The sequence below is a fragment of the Ceratocystis lukuohia genome, assembly GCF_044167205.1.
Source record: "Ceratocystis lukuohia strain C4212 chromosome Unknown Supercontig1_pilon, whole genome shotgun sequence".
Classification (NCBI taxonomy): domain Eukaryota; kingdom Fungi; phylum Ascomycota; class Sordariomycetes; order Microascales; family Ceratocystidaceae; genus Ceratocystis; species Ceratocystis lukuohia.
This window is the reverse complement of record NW_027263520.1, coordinates 3,209,857-3,237,824: the sequence shown is the minus strand read 5'-3', so window position 1 is coordinate 3,237,824 and position 27,968 is coordinate 3,209,857. Positions and strand designations below refer to the sequence as shown.

Here is a 27,968-nt window from a genome sequence, read left to right as displayed (position 1 = left end):
TATCAGAATCATGGTTACCAAAACATGCCTTGAAGACTCCCGAACAAAGTCAGCTATAAAGCGCGAGTTATCTGCCGATAGCGCGGAGCCGCGCACTGTTATTAGGCATGAACCATCCTACGCCGAGTTCAATTCTTCTTTATCTCAGGCTATGCTAGAGCTAGAGGCCAACCAAGACAAGCCAGTTCCATCTATAGAATGCGGCCTACCTAGTGCCACGAAGGAGAAATTTACTGAGCTCAAGTTTGTCGAGGCTCATGAGGGTATGAGCATCGTTACTACTCGGATCACCACTGAGTCGGTCTCTCCAAGCACTACCAAAAAGATGGAGGAAACTGTGACTATCAAGCTCGATGCTTTGGTACCAAAGAAAAAGGTAATAGGGATGCTCCGTTTTAAGAGTTTCTCTGGCCAGTGGTGTCCCCTCTCGACGACGATTGCAGGGCTGACTTGTGGCAAGAATACCGGGATTCTCAACAGCCCTAGGTGGCCTATATGGGTTAAGCATCTTGCTAATTTGCTAAAAGTCAATATCCGCAGCATATTTGACGGCAATGTCAATCTTCATGCCGAAAAGAAGGGTAACTGGCATGCTGCCCATGTTGAAGTCAAGTTGGCGACTTTTATGGTCGCCGTCATGATGGATATGACCCGGATAGGCTGGCATATTGAAGACATGGATAAGGTTACGATTCGGGACTTACACCAGGCTAAAAACGTTGCTTGGGTTTCTGAAAAGCCCGTCTTCGAGATACTGCTTTCCCGCGCGCCTTGCATGGTTTGCAGAACCTTTGTTGAGCGTATCAAGCTGAACATTGGATTCGACGTATCCATTAAAGTCCATAGTGTTGGCAGTGTGATTCACGCCCAGAAATTGGTGCGCCCTCTAGCTGATATTGACACTATGAAGCGCAAACGTCCTTTGCTAAACTCGGAGAGCCCCGAGGCCAAGAAGCAGCGATTAGAAAACAAGAACATGGAGATTTTGAACGACGCTCGCTGTATTGCCGGGATGGATAAAAACGACAACATTGGCTTCACAAACAACGATTTGGTTGAGTTAGCTCTACCCGACGTTAAGATTGGACCAGGGGGCGACGAAGAAGACGACGCAGAGGCTATTATCGAGACACAGGAGAGACGTGAGGAATTGCGGAAACAAAACTTCGAGCCCGCAGAATTTCCAGACCTTTCTTACTGGTCTGGCCTGAAGTCTGCCGAATGTTGCTCTGTTAACATTGACGAAATAAAGCAATTAGCAGATTTTAAGACTGCCATGGAAGACAAGCCGCTGCTGCGTGGTAAACACCAACTAGCCGATGGCTATGCTTCGCCTGTGAATCACAATGGAAACTATTCTCTGAGTTCCCAGATCCAAGATTTGCGCAGAGTCACTGAGGCCACGGATCTCAAGTATGACCCTATGGACCGAGATCGAGATGACTTGGGCCATGAATCATATGGAAAGTCTATGTCTTTGTCTCAGGTCCAGCCCCCAGGCATTTCTCCTATGCTCATCCAAAGCCCCTCAATGGCACCGAATAGGAGCTGATGACCATTGACGATGGCGGCATAGGGGATAATTCACGGCAATCATCCCAAGATGTACCGCATAGCCAAGAGCAGAGTCCAAGCATTAAAACACCCGCGCGCACAAGACCTGCTATTGCCAAGCTCTGCGATTCCACGCGCGCACACGAATGGTGGCATGACCCAAACGGAAAGCCAGTAACACGGCCAGTATGGGAGTCTCCGGATACCATGAGCCGTAAACAGGAATGTCTTACAGCAACATCGGTTGGCTAGCGTGCCTAATCAGGTCTGGTCGCTTTCTATTACTTTCGAGCGATGATTGAATGGGACTTTAAGTTTATGGGCAGCCGATGCGGAGGTTGTTTTCAGGCTAGATTATTCCCTATGAGGACCTAGAAGACCCCGCCGTTAAACATTAGCGGAACAACCTTTCTCTTTTTTTTTTGCATTTGCCATTTCGGTGGAAACTATCGTGTTTTTATTCATCTGCGTTTATTTTCCATTTGATACTTCGAGGGGCCAGAGCGGATATAGCGGTGTCTAGTAAAATATGGCATAGTTTCATCATTCTGCTTCGCAATGTTTCTATCAGAGTATTCTCATACCATATGTTACACAAGCCAATCAACTGTCAACGTTAAATCAAGCTTTTGATCCTCCGTAGATTGGTCGAGGCTTGGCGATTTCCCTTCTGTGCTTTAAGACCAAAATAAGGACTTAGTGGTCTTTGGTTGTTTGGCTGATGTATGGGCCGAGGAGAAAAACACTAGATCTCACCAGACAAACTCACTCGGGTTCTTTGAGGACCCGGCTTGATGAGATCACTAGGGGCCGGCAAAACGTAGGCTGAAAGGCATAACCCTGTGTTTATTAGGGTTAAGGCGTGCCTTGAGGACAACTGCAAATAAATGACTGATTGAGATAACTTTTATTTCGATTAGTTGAATGATTGGCGCAAGAGTCTTGATAAGGGGCTCTTGTTGTTTTAAAAGAGGGGTACTGATGATTTAGGAGTTTTGTTTTCTTTTTGTTTGACGTGTAAGCTAAACCTCTCATTCATCGAAGAAAATCACTGGAGACAGCTGCTATAGACGGCTTCTACCATTCGAAATGGCGGCTGAAAAGTCATCAACTACGCCCCAGTCTCAGTTTGCGTCTCCGACGAATCACCCAACAGAGATATCCTCTCCTGGGAGGCGCTCCCCTCCTCAACAGCCTGCACCGATAACCGCCTCTTCGGCCCCATCTAATACTGACCCTACAACGCAGCCGATGGGGAAATGGCTGAGCCAAATCGTCATCCACGGCCATCTTGTCCTCTGGTCTATTCTCGGCGTGCTTGCACGGCTAGGCATGATTGGGCTGACCGAGTATCCTAACGCGCCGGTATCATTTGGTGTACTGTGGGCAAACGTGGCAGGGAGCTTCATCATGGGATTTCTTCTCGAGGAGCGCGTGCTTTTTGTCGAGACTGTACAGAGGAAGATCCGCGACACTGAGGTTTTACCAAGGCGTGCGGTATCCGCAGTGCAAATAGAAAGGCGAGAAGAGGAGACCGCACGTCGTGACATTACAGAGCCCGAATCGGAAGTAAAGCCTAAGTCCGTCCCAAGGTCCGACGGTCATATTTCCCGTGAAGATCGCGCCCCTCCAGGTGAAATGCATGAAGAGGGAGATGATGCAGGCGACATGGACACCGAAGACACCAACTTGGAATTGATGCAATCTCTCGGCGAGAGCGAGGGACGTGGTGGCTCGTTGCCTGGGGATTCTGCACAAACGGTGCAACTTGCCGACTTCGTCAAGGCTAAAAAGACTATCCCGCTCTACATCGGCCTAGCCACAGGGTTCTGCGGCTCGTTCACGTCTTTTTCAACGTTTGTGCTTGACGCGTTCCTGGCAGCTGTCAACCAGCTACCGTCAGACTCAAGCACTCGTGCTGGCGGCGATTCGTTCATGGCGTTTGCTGCTGTTGCCTTGCTAAACCCAGGCATGTCACTGGCAGGCTTTCACTGTGGCACACATATGGCGCGGGCTCTCGGACACCTACGGGTGGGACTAGGTGGAATTCCGGATAGCTTGCTGCCGGCATTAGACAAGGTCGCCGCTGTCCTGGGATATGGCTGTTGGGTTGGGGCGGCATTCATGACAGCATTCCCGCCACATGACCACTGGCGAGGCAAGCCACTATTCAGCCTTGTCATCGGCCCGCTGGGTACTATGCTTAGGTTCCATCTGTCGGCATTCAATGCCGGGAGAAAATACCCTCTTGGCACGTTGGCAGCAAACATGTTGGGCACGGCGTTGCTGGGGGCATTTTTTGATGTGATGCATGTGCCAACGCACAGTGTTATTGGCTGCCAGATCCTGGAAGGCTTCAGTGATGGCTTTTGTGGCTGTTTGACGACAGTTTCCACATGGGTGGCAGAGCTAGCTGCTTTAAGCACTAAGCGAGCGTATGTGTATGGCATGGCTAGCTTTGCAGGCGGGTTTATCATATTAATCCCCGTTATGGGTGGGCTTTACTGGGCAGAGGGCTTTGGCACACCTGTATGTTGATGGTAGGGTAGGGGTAGGACAAAGCGCGGTGAAGGTCAGATCAAAGCCCTTTTTTGTTGATGCAATTTACGGCGAGATATGCCACAAAAGCTTAGATTAATTGTTATAATAAGCAGTTGCTATTTTCTGTCATTAATCAGTCAATTTGGACGCACTGTCTACCTGATACAAGTAGCAAGACATAAATTACAGGCTACAGGGTGACCTTGTGTGAATGAATGGATGACTAAGAAAACTGATGCACGAGCCAATTAGACTGGCGCTCTTTCACTGCCATAGGGATACAATTTACCGCTGTTTTTGCGGGTTTTATTTCCTTTATTTTGTTGTCTTTCGTCCACTACAACGTCATCAAAATTCACAGTGCTTGTTTTGTGCGAGGACTGTTGGTGTTTTCATGTCACGGGACTAGGTGGTCGCCAAATTTTCACCTCCTCTCTTCCTTTTGCGCACAACACAGATACAAGTCTTTGTAGAAGCCACAGTCCGTCGCAGCTAACAGCACATCGCCTTACATCTCATTGCTGCACTTTTCCCGGCCGCGCACATGCAGGCTTGATGACGCGTTCAGCAGCCAAACCCCCCAGCTCACATGTCCATCAAACCTCCATGAAGTCGCCGTCCTCATGGTCGCTAGGGCATGAAAAGCGGGTCAATCGGCCCACCGATGTTAATATCAAGGATTCCGATGTAGCGCGGAAGTTGCAACTGTACGGAATCGCTACTGCCTTCCGTGCCGGAAAGTGCCCATCGGTAGGATACCCCGTTATAAACACTACAGCAAATCCTGCCCTTGCCATCACGTGACAAGCTGATCAGAGTCATGCTGATGCTGAGGCAAAAAAACTGACAACGCTAACTATTGCATGCTTCCCTAGAATGACCAAATTGATGTGTGCATCAACAGTCTGCTGGGCCAGCCTTTCATCAAGAAAGCACCAACAAATGTGTCGCGCGATGGGCGCATCTTGATCGCCGATCTATGTGCTTTGATCCGGTGTGGCCAGAATCTGCTGCTTTCCAAAAATGAAGGCAATCTATTGCAGAATGCCTGGTGGCACTTGCAAGGCGTTGATCGCCATGACTTGAGAGTGCCCGGACGGCCAGTTTCACGCCTGACTAACAAGGCAGATGTATCCAAGGCCCTGCGGTCTTTGAATGTTCTGGCGAATCTGGTTGTTACCAACGGCCAGTTTCGCAAGCTCTGTAAGTCGGCCCCGCTTAGCTCGTCTAGTTTCCCATGCTGATATCCGTGATCGTGTTAGTGAAAGATGCGGGCATTCTTTTCCGAGACATTGCCTCAGATGCGGCTACTACGGCAAGCCGTGTTTTCCGTCCTAAGGCTGAGGATCTAGCACAGATTGATGAGCCTGCCGAGGACAACGTGTGGTATTCCGAGCCTGATATCTCTGGGTTTCGTACACGTGCTAGAAATATGATTGGCCAAAGTCGTCTGGAAGCCCGCGAGCTCACTGATAACCTTGAACGTGCTGCTGCTGAAAACCTTTCTGCGCCCCAAAACCCGCAGCGGCGGCGCCTTAGCGGGAAGGAGATCAAAAAGAAAGCTATCAAAATTGCGACCCGCAAACCCACGGATAAGGCCATTAAGCGGCAGGACAGCCGCAGAACAAAGAGCCGCAAAGAGCAGATGCGCAAGGATGCCAAGGAATATCTTCAGCGCAAGGTCCCTAAATCCAGACAGGAGAGCATTATTTTCCGGCTCAAGAAGATCCTTCAGGAATGCCAACACAACGGAGACTACCGAGTAGCCGTTACAGCCTTGCTGGACTTGGGTGAACGTTACAAACATTTTGCCTTGAACTTGGCGGAGGACAGCCAAGAGACTCTCCGAGAATCACACGATGAAGCCCCAATTGACTTGAAAGAGGCAGAGTATGAAATAAAGTTGCTGATTGAGCGTTTTGCAAACGGGACTTCTTTGGATGGCCTTATCGAAGCAGTGCATTCTATGTGCTCTGCAGCCCACGAGGACGAAGACCTTCTTGATTGGTTCAGCGACATGAATGGCTTCATTAGAAGCTGTTTGCTAAATCCGGGTTATATTCTTGAGGATGACTGTAGCGATGACTGGGAGGAGCTTTATAGCATTGGCCACGCTCTACTACGTACTCGGTACAAACAACAAACAGACCGGATTGCCGACGAGATCAAATTCATCGCCCAGCAATTTGACGAGGATGAACAAAACGCAGCTTTTGCTAAAGCCACTAAAAAGGTCTTTAAGAGCCTGGGCGAAGGCGAGGATGGTCACATTCAATTCAAGCCTCACCTGGTGAAAGATCTGTTCGAGGTCTTTCTGCCCTCATTATTATCCAAGATTTCCTACATTCCACTGCCACGCATAGAGTTTTCGTCCACAGACTTTGATGTCATCGTCGAGAATCTAGTTCTTGAATCCGACAACTTTACGCCAAATACGGCCCAGTGGCGCAGCGAAACCAAGATCAATTGGGGCCGTAAGTCACTGGCACAGCAAAGCCAGCTTAAGAATAAGAATGCATTACACCAGGTATGCGAGATTTTCCTTTCCGGCATTCAATTCGATCTTCGCGGTGTCGCCTATCACGTGAACCGCAAGACGGGTTTCCTGCCTATGTGCGATTCTGGAATTGCCGACCTGCTACTGCCTGGCGAGGGGCTGGCTGTGAAAATAACTTTGGCCATGGCAAGTACATCTCCGGAGAAAGGACACGCCATAAAGGCCTCAAACTCAGAGTACAAATGGTTCCAACTTCAAACTGTCTCGGTCGATGTGTCTCGTCTCGAGGTAAACATTGTTGAGTCTACGCACAAAGTCCTGCATCACATCTTCCGCCCTCTTGTGATCCGCGAGCTACGCAATGTGCTCAAGGAGACTGCCGAACGCCTCATTCGCGAAAAGTCTTCTCAGCTGGATGCCCTGCTATGGAAAATCCACCAAAATGCAGTCGCTTACACCACCCGTGCTAGGGAGCTCAACCGCCATCCCCCAGGTAAACTCCGACGCTACGCTAAGGCCACACGCTACGTTTTCCGCATGTACCGTGCTCACCGCCGACGTGAGCACGGGCGCGAGAGCGAGAACTACAGCCTAGCTGATAGCACAACTGGGCGGCGTAGTCTGAATAGGGCATTGCTGAGCCCAGCCATCCCCCATATCGAATCTGCAAAGTATAGAGTACCAGAGGGCGAAAAACGAACAAGAGTCAGCTGGACTGTAATGGAAAATAGCTTGTTTCCGGACATCAAGCTTCCTGATGCCAAGGGCACATCTGTCTCATCCAAGGCCGCGGAATACAAGGAACTTGCGCACAAGGGCGAGCGCTGGACAAGCCCCGTGTTTTCCATTGGCTCAGCCTCGCGTAGTGCACAACTGCCCGCGCCGACGAGGGTCATGCGCAAGACCCCCATCTTCCGGACCCGGACCGTAGAGGAGGAGGACGAGCATGGGGATGAAGGAGAGGCGGGGACGGAAAGCGAAGAGCAGCAGCAGATGCGAGGTGCAAATCACAGAACGGCGACAGCGACGCCCTGGGAAGACGACGATGGAGAGTCAACAATGGAGACGTTTGTGGATTGTGAGTAATCGATGAAACGATTTATGAGGCCATCGGTTCTTCATCGCTATTAGTTGGTCATGTTTCTTGTTCATATGTTTTCTTTTTTTTTTCTCTTTGTTTCCCATGGGACGGCTTTGATGGCCTTTTCTTTTTATCCTTTCCTTACGCCTTGAAATTGGTAGCATGGCGGTGGCATTATATAGCGTTCTTGAAGTGTGATACCAAATCCGTATTCTCTTATAGCTTAGTCTCTATCGTAAAGAAGCTCACCCCCATCCTTACCCTTCTACGATATGAGATACATATCCGTTCCAGAGACCATGCTCTTCCGCCAGCAGTCTTCAACCCACTCGCTCCATACCACAACCGGCACCCTCCCACCACTATTGGCCTGGCTTTCCACCTGTTTCCGTACACTTTCTTTTACCTCACTTGCACGGTCCGGATCGTCGCCAACCACAACGACATGTGTGACGTCGTTGTGGAAGCTGTCGGATACCCTGCCACTGCCAAAACGCACGTAGTTCTCTAGTCGCAATTGGTCTCTGTCTAAGCTCGCCTGTAGAGTCACACTCAGCTCATCTGAAATGGCCGAAGCGGCGGCTTGGCGGAAAAGCACAGTGTTGCCATTGAAGAGATATCCTTTCAATCCGCTAGCAATGTCATGGCCACGTTGGGCAAGGGTCGTGATAAATTCGGTGCGCTCAAAGGTAGAGGCGTCTTCGACTTTAGGCATCGAAGCAAAGAGATCCTTCAGCTCTTCAATGCTGATATCACGTGCAAAGCTGTCGCCAAATATGTCTATGGTCTCGGAAACCTGTTTTTGAGTGATTGGAGTAGCGTGAAGCAAATGTCGAGCTCCTTCATACGGCAGTATTGAGCCACCGCTAGGCTGTGAAATGCAATCCAAAATCCACTGGGGCCTGATGACATCAAGGCCGCCCTTCTTGATGGCACTAGCTACGGACACAAGCTTTCTATCGGCTACTAGTACCATTACATCGTCAGGACTGTCACTAACACGTTGCCTAACGATGCCACCATGTGCCTTAATCAATAACTCGAGCTCGGCTTTAGTGTGTTTTAGTGGCTTCATAGCATCGCTCATGACACAAAACTTGAGACCACTAAAAAGGGTAACATTGGCAACATCAGCTTCTGATGGTTTCCTTATGGTGACCTCATCTTCAGCACCAACTACAACAAGTGCCCGGCGAGCTCGCTTAGCTGTTGGATGTGCGCGTTTGCGATTTTCAACCGTCATTTCCTTATTGCGCTTGACTTCGTCGTCAACTCGGGCGTTAAGAGCATCAAATTCATCCATGCTCAACGCCATATCCCACGACTTATCCAGGCGGATGCGCCGTAAGCGTGGAAACCGCAGCGTCTTGCCTTTGGCAAAAGAGTCAGAAACAGCAACGCTCGCGGCCTTGACTTCCAAAACAATAGATTCGGATGGGCGGATCCACATATCTGGCTTCTCAGCCTGATGCGAACTGCCGCCCAACTCAATGAACTCTGTTGGTGGATTCTTGGGGTCCCAAGCATGCCATTTGCCTTCAGTGTGATGCCGCACAGTCTGATAATCATCAGCGCTGAAGCCACCACCAACTCTAAAAAAGCTCCAGCACTTTTCCCGCCGCGCTCCGGCCTGTATATGATTGTCACTGGCACGAAGGCCACACAGGTAGCTTGCTAGAGTGTTGCCACGCTTTCCAGAACCGTAGTATCCGCCAATGATGACACAATCAAGGGCTTCACCAAACTCGTTCATGTACTCAGGTTTCACTTTAAGCCAATCGTCGTTGCGGCTATTGAGTCGGTACATGGAACGTGGGTTTTTGAGTACAAGGCCTTCCGAAGATCTGTTGATAACGTCTCGCAGTGCAGGTTCAATATCATCAGCTGACGATGTTGCCACGTGATTGTGAATCTCGAGTCGGCGGAAGACGCCTCGGACGGCCTGTTCCTCGCCAGTCTGCTCGTTCTGGTGTTTGTGGGGTTTTATGATTCGTTCCAAGGCAGCCCGGCGATCTCGAAGTGTGTATCTTGTCAAGTCATGGCCGTTCATATGAAGCAAATCAAAAACACAGAAAAATGGCTGGTACCCCTTTTCACCTTCGCTGCGCCTCTTTTCCTCATTTGCTGCAGTTTTAAGGGTTCCAAAAGGCATGATAATGTCATTTTCTGGATCCCAGGTAATCATCTCTCCGTCGAGAATGACATTTTCGACTCTATCATCAAAGCAGTCTTTAAGATGTTTTGTCATTGCCGAGTCCCGTTGCTCGAAGTTGTCGCCATATAGATACGTGTAGTCTTTGGACTTGCGTGAGAACCAGTAGAACCTCTTGCCGCCTGGAATAGTCGCATCGGTTGTCATATGCATCTGAATACGCTCTCCGTCCAGTTTCTCCTCAATCCAAAACTCGGAGTCGTTTTCTTCGGGCCGCAGATACTTGACTATGCGTTCAAACGAAGCTGGCATCTGGAACTGGGCTAGCTGCGGTTGAAAGCACTGCCCTAGCGTAATTCCGGCATCTTCCTGGCTAAGTGAGAAAGTTGGGTCCCACAGCTCCCAACACACGCGCCTCAGACTTGAAGATACATTGAAAAGTGCATCAGCATCACGATGCCACAGATTTAGCAAGGTCTTTTCAGTAGCACCCACCCTCATCTGCCTGAGTATGATGCGGATAATCCACAGCATTTCCTCGGAACACATATTATTATAGAAGACACGGAAAATTTCGAGGTTTTCGGCTTCACCTGACGCCGCCGACAGTTTGTCGAGTTGCTCGTTCACGTCAGCAATTGTCATAGGGCCCGGTTCGGTCCGCATAGGACGTTTGGAGAGTATTTCATAGCAGCGGCCAGGGAAGTCGCCAGCCATGCGGGCGGCAAAGGTCTGGCTAGGTAGCCTCCAATGCAACAAGTTGTAGCCGTCCTCTGAATTCTTGTCGATCTGCATAAGCTTAACGAGCAGCTTTCCAATGGCATTTTCTTTCAACCCGTAGACACCACGGTCGCTATCCTTGTCTGGGAGAATCAGACGCATGGCCGGGTAAAAGTCATTGCCGACTTCGTTGCGCCAGCGGTAAATAAAACTGCCGATTACATGACGCTTTTGCTCGTGGGGTGATAGTTTGGTTGACGGTGCACCACGAAGTTTAGACCGGCCGGCCGGGCCTGTTGGTTTCTTCTGCACCCGTAGAAGCTGATCAAACAGTGCCGTGTAAAGCTCAGAGAAGCGCAGGGTCTTGTGAATGTTTCTCGGGCGATTTGAGAATCTGCAGGAATGGCTGTTAGCATGTATTTACATACAAGCCGGCTGCCCAAGAAACCACGGTGCCTTGCAGCGTAGAATAATAGGCCATAGGGAACAAGGACAAACACGCTTCTTTTGTAGTTCGGAATCACTCAGCAAGGCAGCATATTGACGGGCATCTTCTTCTACGGCCTCTAGGTCGGGCTCTGTGGACGGCTTTGGCGGCTGGGACATTTGCCTGTATATCTTTGAATGCGCGTCTTTACGTGATAATTGGGACAATTGAAGTGTGGGCTGAATTAGGGCTTACTCTTAGGCAAGACTCCTTGTACATTCTACATATCATGTTCCAAAGGGCAACTGCGACAACTAAGATCAGAAGAACAAAAGGATGTCAATCCAAAAGAGTCTAATTCTAGGCAGAAACATATCACGTGATACGCTGATAACGCCTAGGGTTATTGTATTGTACAAGTCTTTTTGACCCACACGTCTAATGACCCAACAGGGTAACTTCCAGTAGGGCTTTTGTATGGAGGATGTTGGGCTCTTTAGCATTATCCTGAATACGGTGTTAATTTAGACAATTTTATTTCAAAATTAGGGCTCTCTCAAGGCTGTTCATCTGACGCTTGCATGGCCGGCCTATCATCCAATGTTCCACAGCGCGACGTCATCATAAGTTCTCTGCCTCCCGCGCGCGGGAGGAGCCTGTTTGTTTACTTGGGGTAGGGAAAACAGCCGACCTGAACTCCCGCGCGGGAAATGCGACAGCGATTCTCCTATTTAGGTATTCATACCTTCCTAGGTCTGGGATGTGTGGCTTATTACGTGCTATTGCCCTGGGCCTATTAGCAGTAATTATTCGTTTGATAGCCCGCCAGTGTAGTATGCAGCGCGCGGCAGTGACCGTTAGCTTCTTCCAGCGCTCAATCATCCATCTGTACAACTATAGCCCCACTAACATAACAACAGGCCGGAACACCTATGCTTTCTATCTAGACGTTCTTCTTCTGCCCTTTTAAGCTCTACGATTCCCCCTTCTCTCGCTCCCGTTCAATGTCCTTTTTCTCCTCTTCATCATGCCATTGCGCCCCGCTCCCGCCAACACTTTAACGCCTACATCTATTGCAACTTTCTTTAAACGTGCTCTTCTTGGTCTTCTTGCTGCCCAAGGTTGTCGCATTGCCTTCCGCTATTATTCACTTACACCTACCGCTATTACGCCTATTCAAGCGCCGCGTACAACAATGCCTAAGGCTGCCGTTATTTGCTTAACCCATGGTGGAGGTAGGCGCTTGTAGATAAGTAGTAGTTTAGTCACAACCATTAACACTTACTGTATGTAGGTCCTCTTCCGCTCACAGACGATCCCGCCCATGAAACAATCATTTACTCTCTGAAAAACAGAGTACCCAAAGTCCTGGGTCTCGGCACGCCAAACCAGCCTCGTGCCATCGTTCTAGTCACCGCTCACTGGCAGACTAACACGCCCACTATTTCCTCCGCCAAGAAGCACAAGCTTTTGTACGACTACTATGGCTTCCCCAAGGAGACGTACAATTACAAGTTCGATGCAGAAGGTGATCCCGAGATTGCTCGCGAAATCGCAAAAGCCATAACTGCTGAGGGCTTGATTCCGGTCCTTGACACCGAGAGAGGTGCGTTAGATGGCTTAAGACATATATATTGTCTCACATCCGGTTGCTAACCGCTATGCTAGGCTGGGACCATGGTGTTTTCGTGCCTATGCTTCTCGTCACCCCCAAAGCCGACGTTCCCATAGTCCAGATTTCCGTTCTCCAAAGCGAGGACCCTGCCGCTCACTTCCGCATTGGGGCTGCACTTAGTAAACTCCGTGACCAAAACATAGCCATTGTTGGCTCTGGCTTTGCTAGTTTCCATAGCCTTCGGCTCATGATGGAAATGATGCACGATCCGAACAGCAAGAAATCGGGGAGCATCAGGTCTATGAACATTGAGTGGAGCAAAGTCCTCAATGAGGCAGTGGCCACTGTTCGTCGCTCGGACCGGCTCGCGAAATTGGGCAGGTGGCGCGAGTTCCCAAATTCAAACATGATGCATCCGCCCCATGGCGGCGACCACTTCATGCCGTTGCTTGTCTGTGCTGCAGCAGCGGGCGATGAGAGCGTAGGCAAGTACTCGGATTCATTCCTGGATCTGGACATTGACACATTCTATTGGGGAGCGGATCGTGTAGAATAACAGGAGTTGAGGTAACAACAGCTTGTCCCGTTTATATTATGCATATTCTTGGTATAAGGAGCTACATATTGTTCTCTTCTTCTAGTTATATTGTTGTATTGTAGTAGGCCACTTTTGGCTTGGAGTACAGGATAGTAGGTAAGGTTTAGTGGCGACATTTTATGTCCCAAGTCAAAGCCAAATAACGAGTCGCTGCAATGCCAGCCTCAAACATTATATGCACCAACCGCCACAGTCCGCTCCGCCATTATCCGGGTCACAGTCATCATACGGATAGTCAAAGCAACTCGTATCACCGGAACACCCAAAACCTGCAAATCCACCGCAGAAGTTGTCACCATAGCTCGGAACGCAAATGAGACTGCCTCCATAGCCCTGTCGAGGGTCAGGTGTGCAAGTTTGGCCCTGGGGGCACGTAGAAGCCGCCTCGTTGCCTTGGCATGCCTCGTAGTCGATGGCCCGAAGACGGAGATGACCATTTTTCATAGGCACAGTGGATGCCAAAGTGGCAGAAGCAATGAGAGCGAGAGAGAGGAGTTTCATTTTTATGCACGCGCAATATATCAGGATAGTATTAGATGGTCAAATTATTGAAAGCGCAGGGAATGAAGAAGGAGAAAGGATAAGACCTGGGGGTTAAGCTCTCCTTGATAATCTGAGGTTTCTTTGCTTATATATTCGTGCCAAGCATTCCAGCTGCACTTCTGTCTCACACCGATCATCTCGTATCCCCCATCGAGTGAGTAAGCTAGGCTACGCCCAGCTTTGTAGGGAATGGGGTAGAACTTTGCATCATGAGACGTAGGCATCGGACTGCAAGGTCACCATCGCGTATTGCATCTTATGCTTGATCAGACGACCTGCTTCAAGAACACTACCCCATATCACCATGCCTGCTCTAGTTTAACCAATCACCTACAGTTTCTTCCTTGTTCTCAGTCCATTGTTGAAGGCGCATTCTCGGTGTGTATTGTAGATAGCCAATAGATCATGGGCCTGGACCTTTTGTATTTAGGCAAAGTTATTGTCGGCGGCTAATTTTATATGACAAAATGCAATGCTCCTCATAAGATAAACTTTGATGCTTGGTAATATATACACTACGAACCTTTTCAATCTTGCACCGTACTGCAAGACCTAATCAAAGGAAAAGCTGGCTTCATCCTTTCGCTTATTCTCCTTTCACTCGTTGATTTGGTGCTGCACATGACAAACACTACACACCTTTGCGTGACTAGCTCTATAACTATTCTTTGCTTTTTGTGCTCCCTTTTATCTTTATCGTCATGTCAACTTTCTTCGTATCCCATGACATGACACGCCCTTATGGGGTTTTTTCAACACTCCTTATACTCATACTAAACACGTACTTGACCTCTTCTCTATCCCCGTACTCTGGCTAGAGGCTGACGTGAGGCTCTAGATTCGGTTCTTGGCACCCCTACTTGTATTCTTCTCCCAAGACTCTCCTTCTGAAGAGCTACGATTCTTTTTCACGATGTCATAAGTCATAATATGTGCTGTTTCTAGAAGCGCCCTCTATTCAGCGTAGCCCTGGGTGTACCTACTAGTTTATAGGATTGGCTACCTAGTTATTTTTGGTCTGCGGCGACCATGTCTAAGCTATTATAAAAGACCGTCGGGCCCCGGCATAAGTTCGCCGCTTGGGCTTGACTTGAGCTTGGTTTTATTCAACATCTACAGGAATGACCAGGATCAAACGATGCCGTATTCGCCACCAGACAGAATTAGCTCTTCATAAGGCTGGGAGCAAGTTCACCTTTGTTATTTTTATTGTATTATTTTGCGTCTACCTACTGTTATTGCCTCGTTTGATCTTGGTGATTCCAGTAGACGTTAAATATATTCAAATCAAATCAAATGCCTACCTACTGTTATTTCGCTGCAATACGATGGCGTGCTCCGACCAGGACCTGCACTGATGCCACCTCCCAGTAACCCCTGGACGGCCAGCAGTTGCAGGTATGGATTTCGAGTGACTCCTATGACTTTTGAGGGCTCGGTGCTAAGGCCAGGGGGCTCCCCATCCAGGGCGTGCCTGCAAGGTCCTAGAGTTAGTTACCTGGTATTTTTAATCTGCAAGGACCCCGTGTATACTAGTCTAAAGGCCGCCGGCTTTCGGCACAGGGGTAGGCTCCGGCGGAGCAGTTGAATTTGAATATATTTACTGTCTACTTGAATCACTAAGATCACACGACGCCGGATTGGTTACTGGACAGAATTGACCCTCTGCAAGGCTGGCCCCAGATCTCGGACGAGAGAAGCACGCATGCTCCCAAGCAAGCTTGTTACTCTCCCTGCCCGCTGCCCGGCGGAGCAGTTGAGTTGAGTTGAGTTGAATTTATTTAACGTCTACGGGAATCACTAAGATCAAACGACGCCGGATTGGTTACCGGACAGAATTAACCCTCTGCAGGGCTGACCACAGGTTTTGGGCGAGAGAAGCTCGTATGCTCCCAAGCAAGCTTGTTACTCGTCTTCCACCTGTAGTCGTCAGAAACAAAAGAAAAAAAAAAAAAAAAAAAAAAAAAAAAGGAAATCCCCAGATATACCCTAAGCCCAGAAGTAGTGGGGCTAACCCCCAACTTCCCCACAAACATTCGTTCCTCTGAAAAACCTGCCACGCTTCCTGAAGTCGTGAAAATCACGAGAGCAAGACGGCGACGTCCAGTGCAGCCTGGGAAAACCCCCCAAAGAGAGAAAAAACCAAACTGTGTGAGCATCCGAGGGCTCGTGATATATCCTTCCACTTTTCTGGTGGCCGCTGCCTTGCGCGTGTGGATGAGGCGCCAGACAGCCCCCTTTCTAGTGACATGCCACAGTCACCAGTCTATCCGAGGACAGAGGAGCGCAAGAAAGAAAACAAAACAAAAGAAAAAAAAAAGGTGCGGACTGTGTGAACTCTCAAAATTCAGTCCTGAGCGTGAAGGTGAACTCCTTGAGTTGGAGTGGTGTTGCGGCGATGAGGAGTTGGCGATCGCGAAAGTTGTCGTGAAAAAGGGGGCGAGTCGACGACGAGGTTATCCTCAAAGTTGGGTAAGTGCGGCCTCAAGGCTCCACAGCTCATTGTCAAGATCCATGACAGAGTCAAAGAAGAAGAAAAGAATGAAAGACGCTTATCAGTGTCATAGACGTCGTCCTCCAGCAGCCCAGAAGAAGGGGAGGCACCAGACCTCAAAGGTACCCCCCCGAGGGTTGTAAGAGGGAGAGTTGGCCCGGCGGAGCAAGTTCGCCGCTCCGGTTCTCCGGCCTTGTATTGTATTGTATTGTATTGTATTATTTTACGTCTACCTACCAATTATTTCGCGGTAATACGACGGCATATTCCGGACAGGAGCCGTTGGCTGATGTCAGCTTCCCGTGGCTCCTCCTGGGCGGTCAGCAATTGCAGGTTTGCTTGGATTTCGAGCGCCTCCTATGACTTTTTAGGGTCCGGCACTTGGGCCAGGATGGCTCTCTGTCCAGCATTGCCCTAGGGCGTGCCTGCTGGGTTCCAGGTATTTTTGGTCTGCGACGACCGCGTGTAATCTAGTCTAAAAGGCCGCCGGCTTTCAGCACGGGGGGGAAGCCCCGGCAGAGTACAGCGGTTTTGTCCTTCCGTATGCATGGCTGCTGCCGCATCATTTTTAATATTTTTCCCGTTCTGCTGGTGGTTGGTAGCAGAGCTCCCTCCACACCTTCACACGGAGCCCTCCTCGACATCTCCTTCCTGTCCTGCAAACGTTTCCTCGTCCTATCTCTTCTCTCTTCCCCTTCCATTCTCCCTCAACTTCGCCCTCCTCGTCCCCTTCTTCGTTGTTGCCCTTGCTGTCGTGGAGTTGGTTGTATCATCCTAGGCTGCCCTTGTTGTGGTCGCTCCCCTGTAGTCTGCGGTGGCAGTGACCTGCCTCTACGCGTTTCTTGAGGGGGGGCTGCCTCTGTGGTGTCCAGACAGCTCAGCTCGGGCTCGGGTTGTTGTTTCTCTTTAAGGAGCATCAGGTTGCGGCGAAGCACGTTGGCGACATAACTTGTCGCTTTCGTGTTTTTAAGGAGCTTGTCCGCGAACCTTTGGCTCCATGGTCTGGGTAGTGCCTTGCAGGTCCACCAGTGTCCTCGTTCCTTGGCTTGGTTGCAGGCTCTGCATCCAAGTGGGCAGTTGTGTCCCCATCGCTCGTGGTATCTGTCGAAGTCTCCATCGCCAGTTCTAGCCGCGAGGATATGGCCCAGCTCTATTCGAGTCAGCCCTTTGTAGCGGGAGTTGCGGAAGGGTGGTTCAGTGGGGACGCCGGTTCCAAGCGGACGGTATCCTTTTTGTTCTTTCCACCACCCTTCGTAGTCGAGACGTAGCTGGTCTCTTCTCCATCTCCGTGCTCCTGCAAGGCTGAAGCGGTGTTCCGTTACCAGTCCCTGGCATCCCAACTTGGCCTGGGTATCGGCTAGCTCATTGCCTTTGATGCCCATGTGTCCTGGGACCCATAGCACTCGGGCGAGCCTTCCGGGTGTCTTGTCTGCCCAGGCTTTTAGGATTCGTCTGGTTTCGTCTACCGCTTCCTGTGATGTGCTGTTTTTGGTGGCTGCATTTCGGAGTCGGTCCACAACTCCTCTGTTGTCTAGACACAGCCAGATTTCTCCAGCTCCTTCGCGAGCTGTTGCTCGCTTAGTTGCCTCGAGAGCGCCAACTGCCTCCGCATCTGCCACCTCCATCCACTTTCCTAGAGCTATATGGTTTGCTTCTTGGGTAGCTCCGTCTTCTATGATAGCCCATCCTGCGCCCGCGTTGCCACTTGCATCTTTCGATCCGTCGGAGTACGCGACGAGCGTTCCTGGTAGGGTATTCTCTACCTCTGCCTGGTGTCGCTTCGTTTCCTCCTCTTTGCTGAGCCACGTTCGGGGCGACATGTCCGGTCCTTCCCAGAGCGGCCTCAACCTAGTGTGTTTCTCCATTTGCGCTGGGAGGAGTTCTCCGGCCTTGTACCCGAATAATGATGGTTAAAAATAGGAACATAGCTTGGGCGGTTGGTTTAGGGGTATAACGTTTGCTTCGCATCTTCTGCGAATCTGCGAAAGGTCACGGGTTCGATTCCCGTACTGTCCAGTCCTTTTTGCAAGTTCTTGGACTAGAAACTTTGTCCTGGTTGTGACATGACCTTCTTCTCAACTCGTGTTGTTGATAATACGGCTCCATACGTTGGTTAGTTTGAACCCTTATTCTGAGATGAAAAAATTAAGATTACATTTTTGGTGCCTCCACATACAGACCCACAAAAAAGGGTCGAGGGCCATAATTTATTATATGTCCTAGTCACGTGACGAACTGCTACTCCATGTTGTCAAATTCCTAGTCTCACGTCCAATTTGTGACGGGTTGATTGATTGATTGTACTATTTAACGTCTACCTACAGGTATTTCACCGTAATACGACGGCCTTCCGGCCGGGAGCACCTCCCGGGCGGTCCGCAGTGACAGGAACGCATAGACTTCAACCTTCTCCTATGACTTTTTAGGGTCCAGCAATATAGCCAGGAGGGTCTCTGTATAGCGCGGCCCGAGGGCGTACCTGTCGGGTTCCAGGATTGGTTACCTGATATTTTTGGTTGGTGGAGGCCCCGTGTAAAAACTAGTCTAAAAGGCCCCCGGCTGTCGGCACGGGGGGTAGGCCCCGGCGGAGTACAGTGGTTTTGTCCTTCTATGCGTGGCTGCTGCAACACCTTTGGTCTTCCCATTTTCCACATCCCCCTTTCCCCACCGACAAAAACCCCAGACAAACCCTAAACCCAGAAGTGAAATCGACTCCCAACTTCCCCACAAACATTCGATCCTCTGAAAAATCTGCTATGTGTCCTGAAACCATGAAAATCATGGCGACAAGACAACAGATTCCAGTGCAGTCTGGGAATCCCGTCAAGCGACGGGAAAGTCAACCATACTGTGTGAGCATCCGAGGGCTCATGGTCTATCCTTCCACCGCCCTGGTGGCCGCTGCCTCATGCGGTGTGGATGTGACCTAAGGCAGCCCCCTTTCTAGTGACCTGCCACAGTCACCAGTCTGTCCGAGGACAGAGGAGCGCGAGAAAAAACAAAACATAAGAAAAAAGGAGTGGACTGTGTGAACTCTCAAATACTCAGTCCTGAGCGTGAAGGTGAACTCCTTGAGTTGGAGTGGTGTTGTGGCGATGAGGAGTTGGCGATCGCGAAAGTTGTCGTGAAAAAGGGGGCGAGTCGACGACGAGATTGTTCCTCAAAGTTGGGCAAGAGCGGCCTCAAGGCTCCACAGCTCATTGTCAGAATCCATGACAGAGTCAAAGAAAAAGAAAAGAATGAAAGACGCTTATCAGTGTCATAGGCGTCGTCCTCTAGCAGCCCGGAAGAAGGGGAGGCGCCAGACCTCAAAGGTACCCCCCCGAGGGTTGTAAGAGGGAGAGTTGAATTTGTGACGGGAAAGACGTTTTCCGTGGCTGAGAGAACTGCAAAAAGTTAAGAACGGGTCTTGCCGTGGATCGAACACGGGACCTCTCGCAAGCTATGCTTTAGGGTGAGCCCTAAGCGAGAATCATACCACTAGACCACAAGACCAAGTTTGGACATTAATTGGCACTTTTACTTGAATATATAAATCCCACCTTGTAGCACCGACATGGCCCAACTCTCCCTCTTACAACCCTCGGGGGGGTACCTTTGAGGTCTGGTGCCTCCCCTTCTTCCGGGCTGCTGGAGGACGACGTCTATGACACTGATAAGCGTCTTTCATTCTTTTCTTCTTCTTTGACTCTGTCATGGATCTTGACAATGAGCTGTGGAGCCTTGAGGCCGCACTTACCCAACTTTGAGGATAACCTCGTCGTCGACTCGCCCCCTTTTTCACGACAACTTTCGCGATCGCCAACTCCTCATCGCCGCAACACCACTCCAACTCAAGGAGTTCACCTTCACGCTCAGGACTGAATTTTGAGAGTTCACACAGTCCGCACCTTTTTTTTTCTTTTGTTTTGTTTTCTTTCTTGCGCTCCTCTGTCCTCGGATAGACTGGTGACTGTGGCATGTCACTAGAAAGGGGGCTGTCTGGCGCCTCATCCACACGCGCAAGGCAGCGGCCACCAGAAAAGTGGAAGGATATATCACGAGCCCTCGGATGCTCACACAGTTTGGTTTTTTCTCTCTTTGGGGGTTTTCCCAGGCTGCACTGGACGTCGCCGTCTTGCTCTCGTGATTTTCACGACTTCAGGAAGCGTGGCAGGTTTTTCAGAGGAACGAATGTTTGTGGGGAAGTTGGGGGTTAGCCCCACTACTTCTGGGCTTAGGGTATATCTGGGGATTTCCTTTTTTTTTTTTTTTTTTTTTCTTTTGTCTCTGACGACTACAGGTGGAAGACGAGTAACAAGCTTGCTTGGGAGCATACGAGCTTCTCTCGCCCAAAACCTGTGGTCAGCCCTGCAGAGGGTTAATTCTGTCCGGTAACCAATCCGGCGTCGTTTGATCTTAGTGATTCCAGTAGACGTTAAATAAATTCAAATTCAAATTCAAACCGACATGGCCGGCGTCGTTTGATCTTAGTGATTCCAGTAGACGTTAAATAAATTCAAATTCAAATTCAACCGACATGGCCTCTACAGCACGTCTCAGGATGTCATTGACAACACGGAACGGATCCTGAGCCTCTGGAAGAATGAGAGACGAGAGAGAGAGAAGTGCAAGTTCCGTGGGTCCTAGGCTATTTAGGCCTGGAGGAAAAACGAACTAGCAGACGAGCAAGCAAAGCTGGGGTGTCATGGAACTAATCCGGATCTCCACATGAGCCTAGCCGGAGTGCGAAGATGGAGGAGAAACCAGCTCCGTACAGAGTACCAATAATAGTAGAAAGAGCAAGAGGGATATCGCCCAATCAACGATATCCCTTGCAGCCCTCCTTTCCGTGTGTCCAACTACAAGGGCCTGGACAGGACAGGATTGGGACACGTCTTGGCGGCCGGGACAGGACATTGGGATTTTGACCAGTACCATGATTTCTTTAAGCATGGAGGCCCACGTGGGTGTATACACTGCAAACAACCAAAGGAGCGAGGACACTGGTGGGCGTGCTAGACCCTGCCAAAACCGTAGAGCCAGAGGCTCATAGACAAGCTACTGAAAGACACGAAGGCAACGAACTATGTAGATAGTGTCCTACACCGGAACCTCAAACACCTCCTGCAAAAAAATGAGAAACGCAGGAAGCACATGCACACGACGAAACCTTGAAAAAAAAGAAGAGGGAGGAGAAGGCGTGCGGAAGAGATGGAGCAGAGGAGAAGGAGAGGGGGCCAAGAGGACAAGAAGGGGAGGTCGAGAGAAGGAGATACAAAACGAGGACAGGAGCAGAAGGAGATGTCGAGGGACGTGGAAGGTGTATTTCCCGTGAGCCCTTTCTCCTAACGGCCAGGGACTACTTTATAAAACTGCGGCAACCGCTTCGCCGAACAGAGGATAAGACCGACGTACTCCGCCAGGGACAACACCCTAGGCAAATAGCCGTTGGCCTCTTAGACTAAACTACTATATAGGCAGGGCGCCACGACCCAAAAACACCAGGTAGCCAATCTTAGAACCACAACCAGCTGGGACGCCCTCGGGCAACGGCGAGCAGAAAAGCCTCCTGGCCTGGAGTAGATCTTGCGGAGGCCAATCTTGATTGATAATTAGTCTGGTCTCGTTTAATCTCAATGGTCCTAGTAGATGTTAAACACATCTAAGCCCAACCCCAAGCCAAGATCCGTTATCACGAAGATAAAGATGTCTACAACTAATTGGACATTTTGTCAGGAAGTCAAGAATATTTGATCTGGAGAGGAGAGTAATCGTATCTAGCTAGCGACCCATAAGCAAGAATTCAGGACAAATTCTTCAGACATGTCACTATCTTAGTCAACCCAGTACCTGGAAGTATAAAAGAACCATACATTGCCAGTCTTGGAGCAAAATGGGTCATGTGATCTTGGTGGCTACAAACAATGCGATGTAAGCAGTATCTAAAGTTGCGGGTAGCAACATATGAGCAGCATGATTTTTCAGAGATCCACCATAGACTTGGACAAATACGTTGTGCAAGTCAAATAATTCTCTGATATTCACCTACACAAGACGGTGTATGGAAGTTCGCATCAGCAGATAGTTTTATCACCAAGGTTAATTGAAAACTATGCCGTCTGCATGGAAGGCTAATATACAAGAGCTACTAAACCAGTTCAGATGTTTCATAACAGTAGACCTTGATACCAGCAGTCGTTAAAAGGCATATAAGTAGGAAGCAAAAATGTGGGGGAAAGGAGAGGGGAAACTAGGTTTCATACTTGTTGAGTATGTTTAGGCTTAGATGTTCATGAGAGTCTGAAATGCGGTTGTCAAACAAAAAAATACACATGAATGTTACACAAGGCCTAACCAGGATTCGAACCTGGGCTTACGGAATCAGAATCCGACGTCCTAACCAACTAGACTATTAAGCCGTGATGTATTGCTGAAAAAAGTGAGGCTTGATTCGGGCTGTGAAGCCGTGATGTGTGGTGTTCGGGACGGAAAAAAAAGGAATCAAACGATGATTGTGTGCAACGTCCGGGAGTCGAACCCGGACCCTTCGCTTGGAAGGCGAAGATCCTAACCGCTAGACCAACGTTGCATGGTACTTTCGATTTCGCTGGAGAAATCGGCTCTTAGTGGGCTTTATATTCCATCACAGTCCTCGGGGCCAACTCTCCCTCTTACAACCCTCGGGGGGGTACCTTTGAGGTCTGGTGCCTCCCCTTCTTCCGGGCTGCTGGAGGACGACGTCTATGACACTGATAAGCGTCTTTCATTCTTTTCTTCTTCTCTGACTCTGTCATGGATCTTGACAATGAGCTGTGGAGCCTTGAGGCCGCACTTACCCAACTTTGAGGATAACCTCGTCGTCGACTCGCCCCCTTTTTCACGACAACTTTCGCGATCGCCAACTCCTCATCGCCGCAACACCACTCCAACTCAAGGAGTTCACCTTCACGCTCAGGACTGAATTTTGAGAGTTCACACAGTCCGCACCTTTTTTTTTTTTTCTTTTGTTTTGTTTTCTTTCTTGCGCTCCTCTGTCCTCGGATAGACTGGTGACTGTGGCATGTCACTAGAAAGGGGGCTGTCTGGCGCCTCATCCACACGCGCAAGGCAGCGGCCACCAGAAAAGTGGAAGGATATATCACGAGCCCTCGGATGCTCACACAGTTTGGTTTTTTCTCTCTTTGGGGGTTTTCCCAGGCTGCACTGGACGTCGCCGTCTTGCTCTCGTGATTTTCACGACTTCAGGAAGCGTGGCAGGTTTTTCAGAGGAACGAATGTTTGTGGGGAAGTTGGGGGTTAGCCCCACTACTTCTGCACTTAGGGTATATCTGGGGATTTCCTTTTTTTTTTTTTTTTTTTTTTTTTTCTTTTGTCTCTGACGACTACAGGTGGAAGACGAGTAACAAGCTTGCTTGGGAGCATACGAGCTTCTCTCGCCCAAAACCTGTGGTCAGCCCTGCAGAGGGTTAATTCTGTCCGGTAACCAATCCGGCGTCGTTTGATCTTAGTGATTCCAGTAGACGTTAAATAAATTCAAATTCAAATTCAAAGTCCTCGGGGCAGTTTTTTTTAAGAAAAAAAGCAACAACAATAAAAAAACAGTAGATGTTAAATATAATCAAATCAAATCAAATCAAATCAACAGTAATAAAAGAAATGGTAGTTTTTTCTTTTATAGCAGACGTGATTTGATTTTAGGAAGTCCTGTAAATGTTCGATATTTTCAAGTTCAAGGGCCTCTTAAGCAGCAACACACTGTATGCGAATGGCAAATGTAGTGATGGTTGATGCTCTTTAGAAAAAAAAAACGAACCATAACCATATAAAAATAACAGGGAAATAGTGGGCCATCTTCACAACCTGTCTATCAAAAGCGATGCATCACATCACAAGACACTATAGATGAGTCAAGACGAGTCCCGGGCACCTGGAACGCTCGCCGGACGCTGCGGGTCCTAAGGCAAATTGATGCACAAGACAACGAGCTAGAAGTCGCTCAAGCAAAGTTAGAGCAACAGAGCACCGCATCAACCTAGCTAGAGCACGGAGATGGAAGAAATATCGATTACGCCTCGAGTTCGAGGAATAGCGGAAAAAGCAAGAGGAATAAATACCATTCACTCACTCAGAGCCGGTTTCCACACCAAGCCCTCCTTCCGTATTTCCCGATGCAAGGCGCCTCACCAGGACAAAGCCAGGTCATGCTGTGGCCACCAGACCATAAGCTATGGAGACACAATTGTCCACTTGGATGCAAGGCCTTCAACTAGCCAAAAGAATGAAGCCACCGGTAGAAATGCAAGGCTCCGCCGAGACCATAGGGCCAAAGGTTTGTGGGCAAGCTCCCAAGAAGCACGAAGTTGACGAGTCATGTTGTCGGTGTGCCATGCTGCAACTTCAAGTTCAAAAGAAACAATAGCTAGAGCCTGCACTAGACTGACGGCCTCCCTCAAGCCATTCAAGAGGCAAGCCACTAGGGATGGAGAACAAGTGTGATGCGATTTTGCAGGGTCGTAAGGGGATACCGAGAGGAGCTTCGTGTGGAGGTAGTAACGGGGCCCTTCTGCCGACCACTAGCGAAAAAAGAACACAAAATGCTACAAGAGCCATGCATACGAAAGGACAAACCCGCAACACTCAGTCAAGACATATCTTCCTTGTCGAAAGTTGACGGACCTCTACACTAGCTTTCACGCAATCGCCGCAGACTATAAAATGGCAGATAGTCAGTGAACTATGCCGGATAGAGAGCATTCTTGGCTTTGATGCCGAACGTGAAAATCTAAACGCACCTGCAATTGCTGACGTCCTAGCAGTTGCTGTAGAATATGACATTAACTAGCCACCTGCCATCGTCTTGCTGAAAACTCACAGGAAATATACGTTGAAGAATGAAAATAAACAAGCAGAAACTGCGTAGTGAGCGCAGTGGTTGTGAAAGTGAGTGTTTTCCATATCCTGGTAGTCTAGTATTTAACCCTAGAAACAGTGGCAAAGTCCGTGTAACTGGCTGAGAGCTTAGATGAGCCTCTAGTTACGTAAGAGCCGAGCCGGAAGCTGACGATCCTCAGGGAAGATTGAGGCTCATTTGAGGATCTAACAGACGCAAAGCTTCGTGAGGAAAAAAAAAAAAACAGCCAAAAGCGGCGGCTTCCGGGTTTCCCACACGTAAGTTAATGCGAGTTGGAGGCAACGGGGTGTAAATAGGGCGTGGGCGAACAAAAACAGGAGGTTGAGAACCGAAGAGCTACGGAAAAAAAAGCAAAGCCGAATGGAGCTTGGGGAATCGATATTTTTGAGTTGTTCTCGAGTAATAATGAGCAACCCTTGTGGCACTTTACGTAATTTTTACTCTATAGACTTGCTATGGCTGCGGCTAGAAGCCAGAATGGTGCAAGAGGACCACGAGGTTTTGACATTCCGGGCCTATTCCCTTTGATGCAAAGCGCTGAGGTCTTGGGATCATTGGATTAGATTATTGGATTGGCCTGCTGAGTAGGTCGACCTGGGGCTGGACTGAGACCGAAAGATCAGGTGAAGACAGCAAAGGTGAGCCGGTCGATGAGCTGGTCTGTGGTTTGAGCTTGCGTTGCCATATGTGAGCAATGAGCAGCAGCAATGCAAGCTGGTGCGTGTAATACGCACACCGCTCAGGTGTTGCTTGAGCTGATGGAATGGGGAAATGGGCCATGCCTAAATATACGTGGATAAATGGGGCGTTTTGCGCATTTCCGCCAACGCTCAGAAAGCACCAACCCAGTCGGGTAGTCAAAGTATCGTGAAGTCTAGAAAGGGGAGGGAGTGTGTGTAAAGCAAAGCAAAGCAAGCTAAGGTATTAGTAGAAAACTTTTACGGTGGCTTTAGTGCAAGCAGCGACTATGGCTCGCCACTATAACTCGCCATTGAGCCCACTGTACCCACTGTATTTGACCAAGTCAGGCCGGAGGCTGGAAAGCCAAAAGTGGTGATACTGCGCTTTCTAATTCGAAGTATACTGTACCACGTGTAGAGGTGAAGCCGATAACCGGCACAGTGGCCCCAAGATTAAAAAAAAAAATAAGGAAATAAAGCAAGCTGAAGCTCCGAAAATACAAGGGTAGAAGTTAAACGAAGCCCCCATCAGCTTCGTAAACGACTTGTCTTGTGTGCAAGCTGGAGTTTGAGCACTATTAGATGGGCCTCGATTCGTAAGAAGAACGCTATTGAACGTTCGAGAAGAGGCACCCGAGTCGCCAGAGCTAAATGCTAGTCAGCTTGTTACTCGTAGCCACGAAACTTTTTAAAATGGACATGACCAGAAAATTTTCACACGGATGCAAAAAAGCCTGCACAAAGCTTGTTTGGCAAAGCTCCACATTCACGATCTTAGTGAAAAAAAAAAAAAAAAAAAAGCGAGACAAACACGGCAATGCCTGTTGTAGCTTCACACCTTAACCCTGTCTGTCAGTGATGAACCAGGCGCCAAGTGGAGAAGCAAACAAACCCTTTCAAGCGAGAGGAGGGAAAATCCTGTTGCAAGGAAGATTCTAGCAGATTTTCTAGCAGATTCATTAACACATGCAGTAAGGCAATCCGGGAATGCTCAAGCACTTAGTGTAGTGGAGAGGGAAGGCCGAGGGGAGCAACGGCAAGGCCGTGCAAGCACAGAAAACAACGAGCAACACCATCCCAACTGCACGTGACGATGGAAAACCTCTGTGGCATCAATACCATGACAAGAGGGGGCTTGACCGAGGGAGTCGAGAGAGCGCGACATCTATCGAAGCAACGGCCACGGCAGCACACAGAGGCACCAGCCGCGATAGGCAGGTAAAGTACGCTGTATAGAGGAAGAGACAACGAAGCCCAAGTCGGATGCGTGCATTCGTATCGTCTGCCAGTGGCTTAGATTTGACGATTGGGTGGGGAGCACACAGCCCAGAAACGCACGGCAGCAACAGCAGCAGTATAAGTATATGCAGAGGCAGAGGACAAGAATGGCAGCTAATACCGCCTTTGTTTTCTCGCCTTTTCTTGGCTGGTGCAACTTTCCATGGACAGCTGTTACTGTATTTTTTACACTCGATGCCTCGGCGAGTGCAATGCAAACGGTGATCTACTGGCTCTATGACTCTCGCGTTAGTCTTGGCTTTTTGCTTGATTATGTGCTTCGCCTCTTTCTTGGGTAATTTGTAGAGAGAAAAGAACGGGTGGGTTATCAGGCTTGATAAAAGTTGTCTGGCCGGCGTTTACTTTGCCTACTGAGATTTTGCACATGCCGGAGGCGAACAGACAAAAAAGACAAAGCTTCGAATTATCTGTTTCTCTTATGCGTCTCGACTTCTTTTCTCTTGTACTGTGCTCTGCACTTCCTGCTGTCTGCATTGTCTGCCCTTATATTGCTTGGTCGGCTAAGTCACCTTTGTTAGGTCTATATTATAGCGCGGGCCCGTTCCCTCACATCAAGCTTAAGCTTGGACTGAGAAACCGGGCCTACTATGTAGTACCATGTTTGGAGTTCTCAATTACACCTTCTTTAGAAAAGATGAGGGGGAGAGAGAGAGGGTGTTTTCCCCTAATAATGGCTTACCGATATTGGCAAAATGAGAACGAGAGAGGAAAACTAGCACGAGCAAGCTCAAGTGATAAAGAGGAGCCCAAGTCAAAGCAAGCAAGCAAGCAAGCAAGTAGAGGCTTTAGCCTATTGTTACACGTCCCCTGAAGCAGAAAACAGTAAGATTTAGAATTACAGGGTCGTCAGGGAGCCTGTGCCTACGGTTGAAGT

At 49.2% G+C, this 27,968-nt stretch overlaps 6 protein-coding genes across 6 annotated transcripts; 3 read left to right on the top strand and 3 right to left on the bottom strand.

Moving 5' to 3' along the window:
- Positions 1-10: 10 nt before the first annotated feature.
- On the top strand, positions 11-1,552 carry HOO65_010800 (uncharacterized protein; the record flags this gene model as incomplete). Its single annotated transcript, XM_070999806.1, has 1 exon — positions 11-1,552. One exon carries the CDS (start codon positions 11-13, stop codon positions 1,550-1,552), a length of 1,542 nt encoding a protein of 513 aa, XP_070862622.1.
- Positions 1,553-2,643: 1,091 nt separating this feature from the next.
- HOO65_010799 (uncharacterized protein) lies at positions 2,644-7,678 on the top strand (the record flags this gene model as incomplete). The annotated part of the gene is made up of 3 exons (XM_071005257.1): positions 2,644-4,083; positions 4,971-5,298; positions 5,358-7,678. 3 exons carry the CDS (start codon positions 2,644-2,646, stop codon positions 7,676-7,678), a joined length of 4,089 nt encoding a protein of 1,362 aa, XP_070862621.1.
- Positions 7,679-7,938: 260 nt separating this feature from the next.
- On the bottom strand, positions 7,939-11,151 carry HOO65_010798 (DNA ligase 4; the record flags this gene model as incomplete). The annotated part of the gene is made up of 2 exons (XM_071005362.1): positions 7,939-10,908; positions 11,044-11,151. 2 exons carry the CDS (start codon positions 11,149-11,151, stop codon positions 7,939-7,941), a joined length of 3,078 nt encoding a protein of 1,025 aa, XP_070862620.1.
- Positions 11,152-11,999: 848 nt separating this feature from the next.
- Positions 12,000-13,143, top strand: HOO65_010797 (4 5-DOPA dioxygenase extradiol-like protein; the record flags this gene model as incomplete). Its single annotated transcript, XM_071005975.1, has 3 exons — positions 12,000-12,207; positions 12,267-12,578; positions 12,641-13,143. The coding sequence occupies 3 exons, from the start codon at positions 12,000-12,002 to the stop codon at positions 13,141-13,143; spliced, it is 1,023 nt and encodes a 340-aa protein (XP_070862619.1).
- Positions 13,144-13,356: 213 nt separating this feature from the next.
- Positions 13,357-13,686, bottom strand: HOO65_010796 (uncharacterized protein; the record flags this gene model as incomplete). Its single annotated transcript, XM_070999805.1, has 1 exon — positions 13,357-13,686. One exon carries the CDS (start codon positions 13,684-13,686, stop codon positions 13,357-13,359), a length of 330 nt encoding a protein of 109 aa, XP_070862618.1.
- Positions 13,687-16,929: 3,243 nt separating this feature from the next.
- On the bottom strand, positions 16,930-18,087 carry HOO65_010795 (putative double-stranded RNA/RNA-DNA hybrid binding protein; the record flags this gene model as incomplete). The annotated part of the gene is made up of 1 exon (XM_070999804.1): positions 16,930-18,087. One exon carries the CDS (start codon positions 18,085-18,087, stop codon positions 16,930-16,932), a length of 1,158 nt encoding a protein of 385 aa, XP_070862617.1.
- Positions 18,088-27,968: the final 9,881 nt, after the last annotated feature.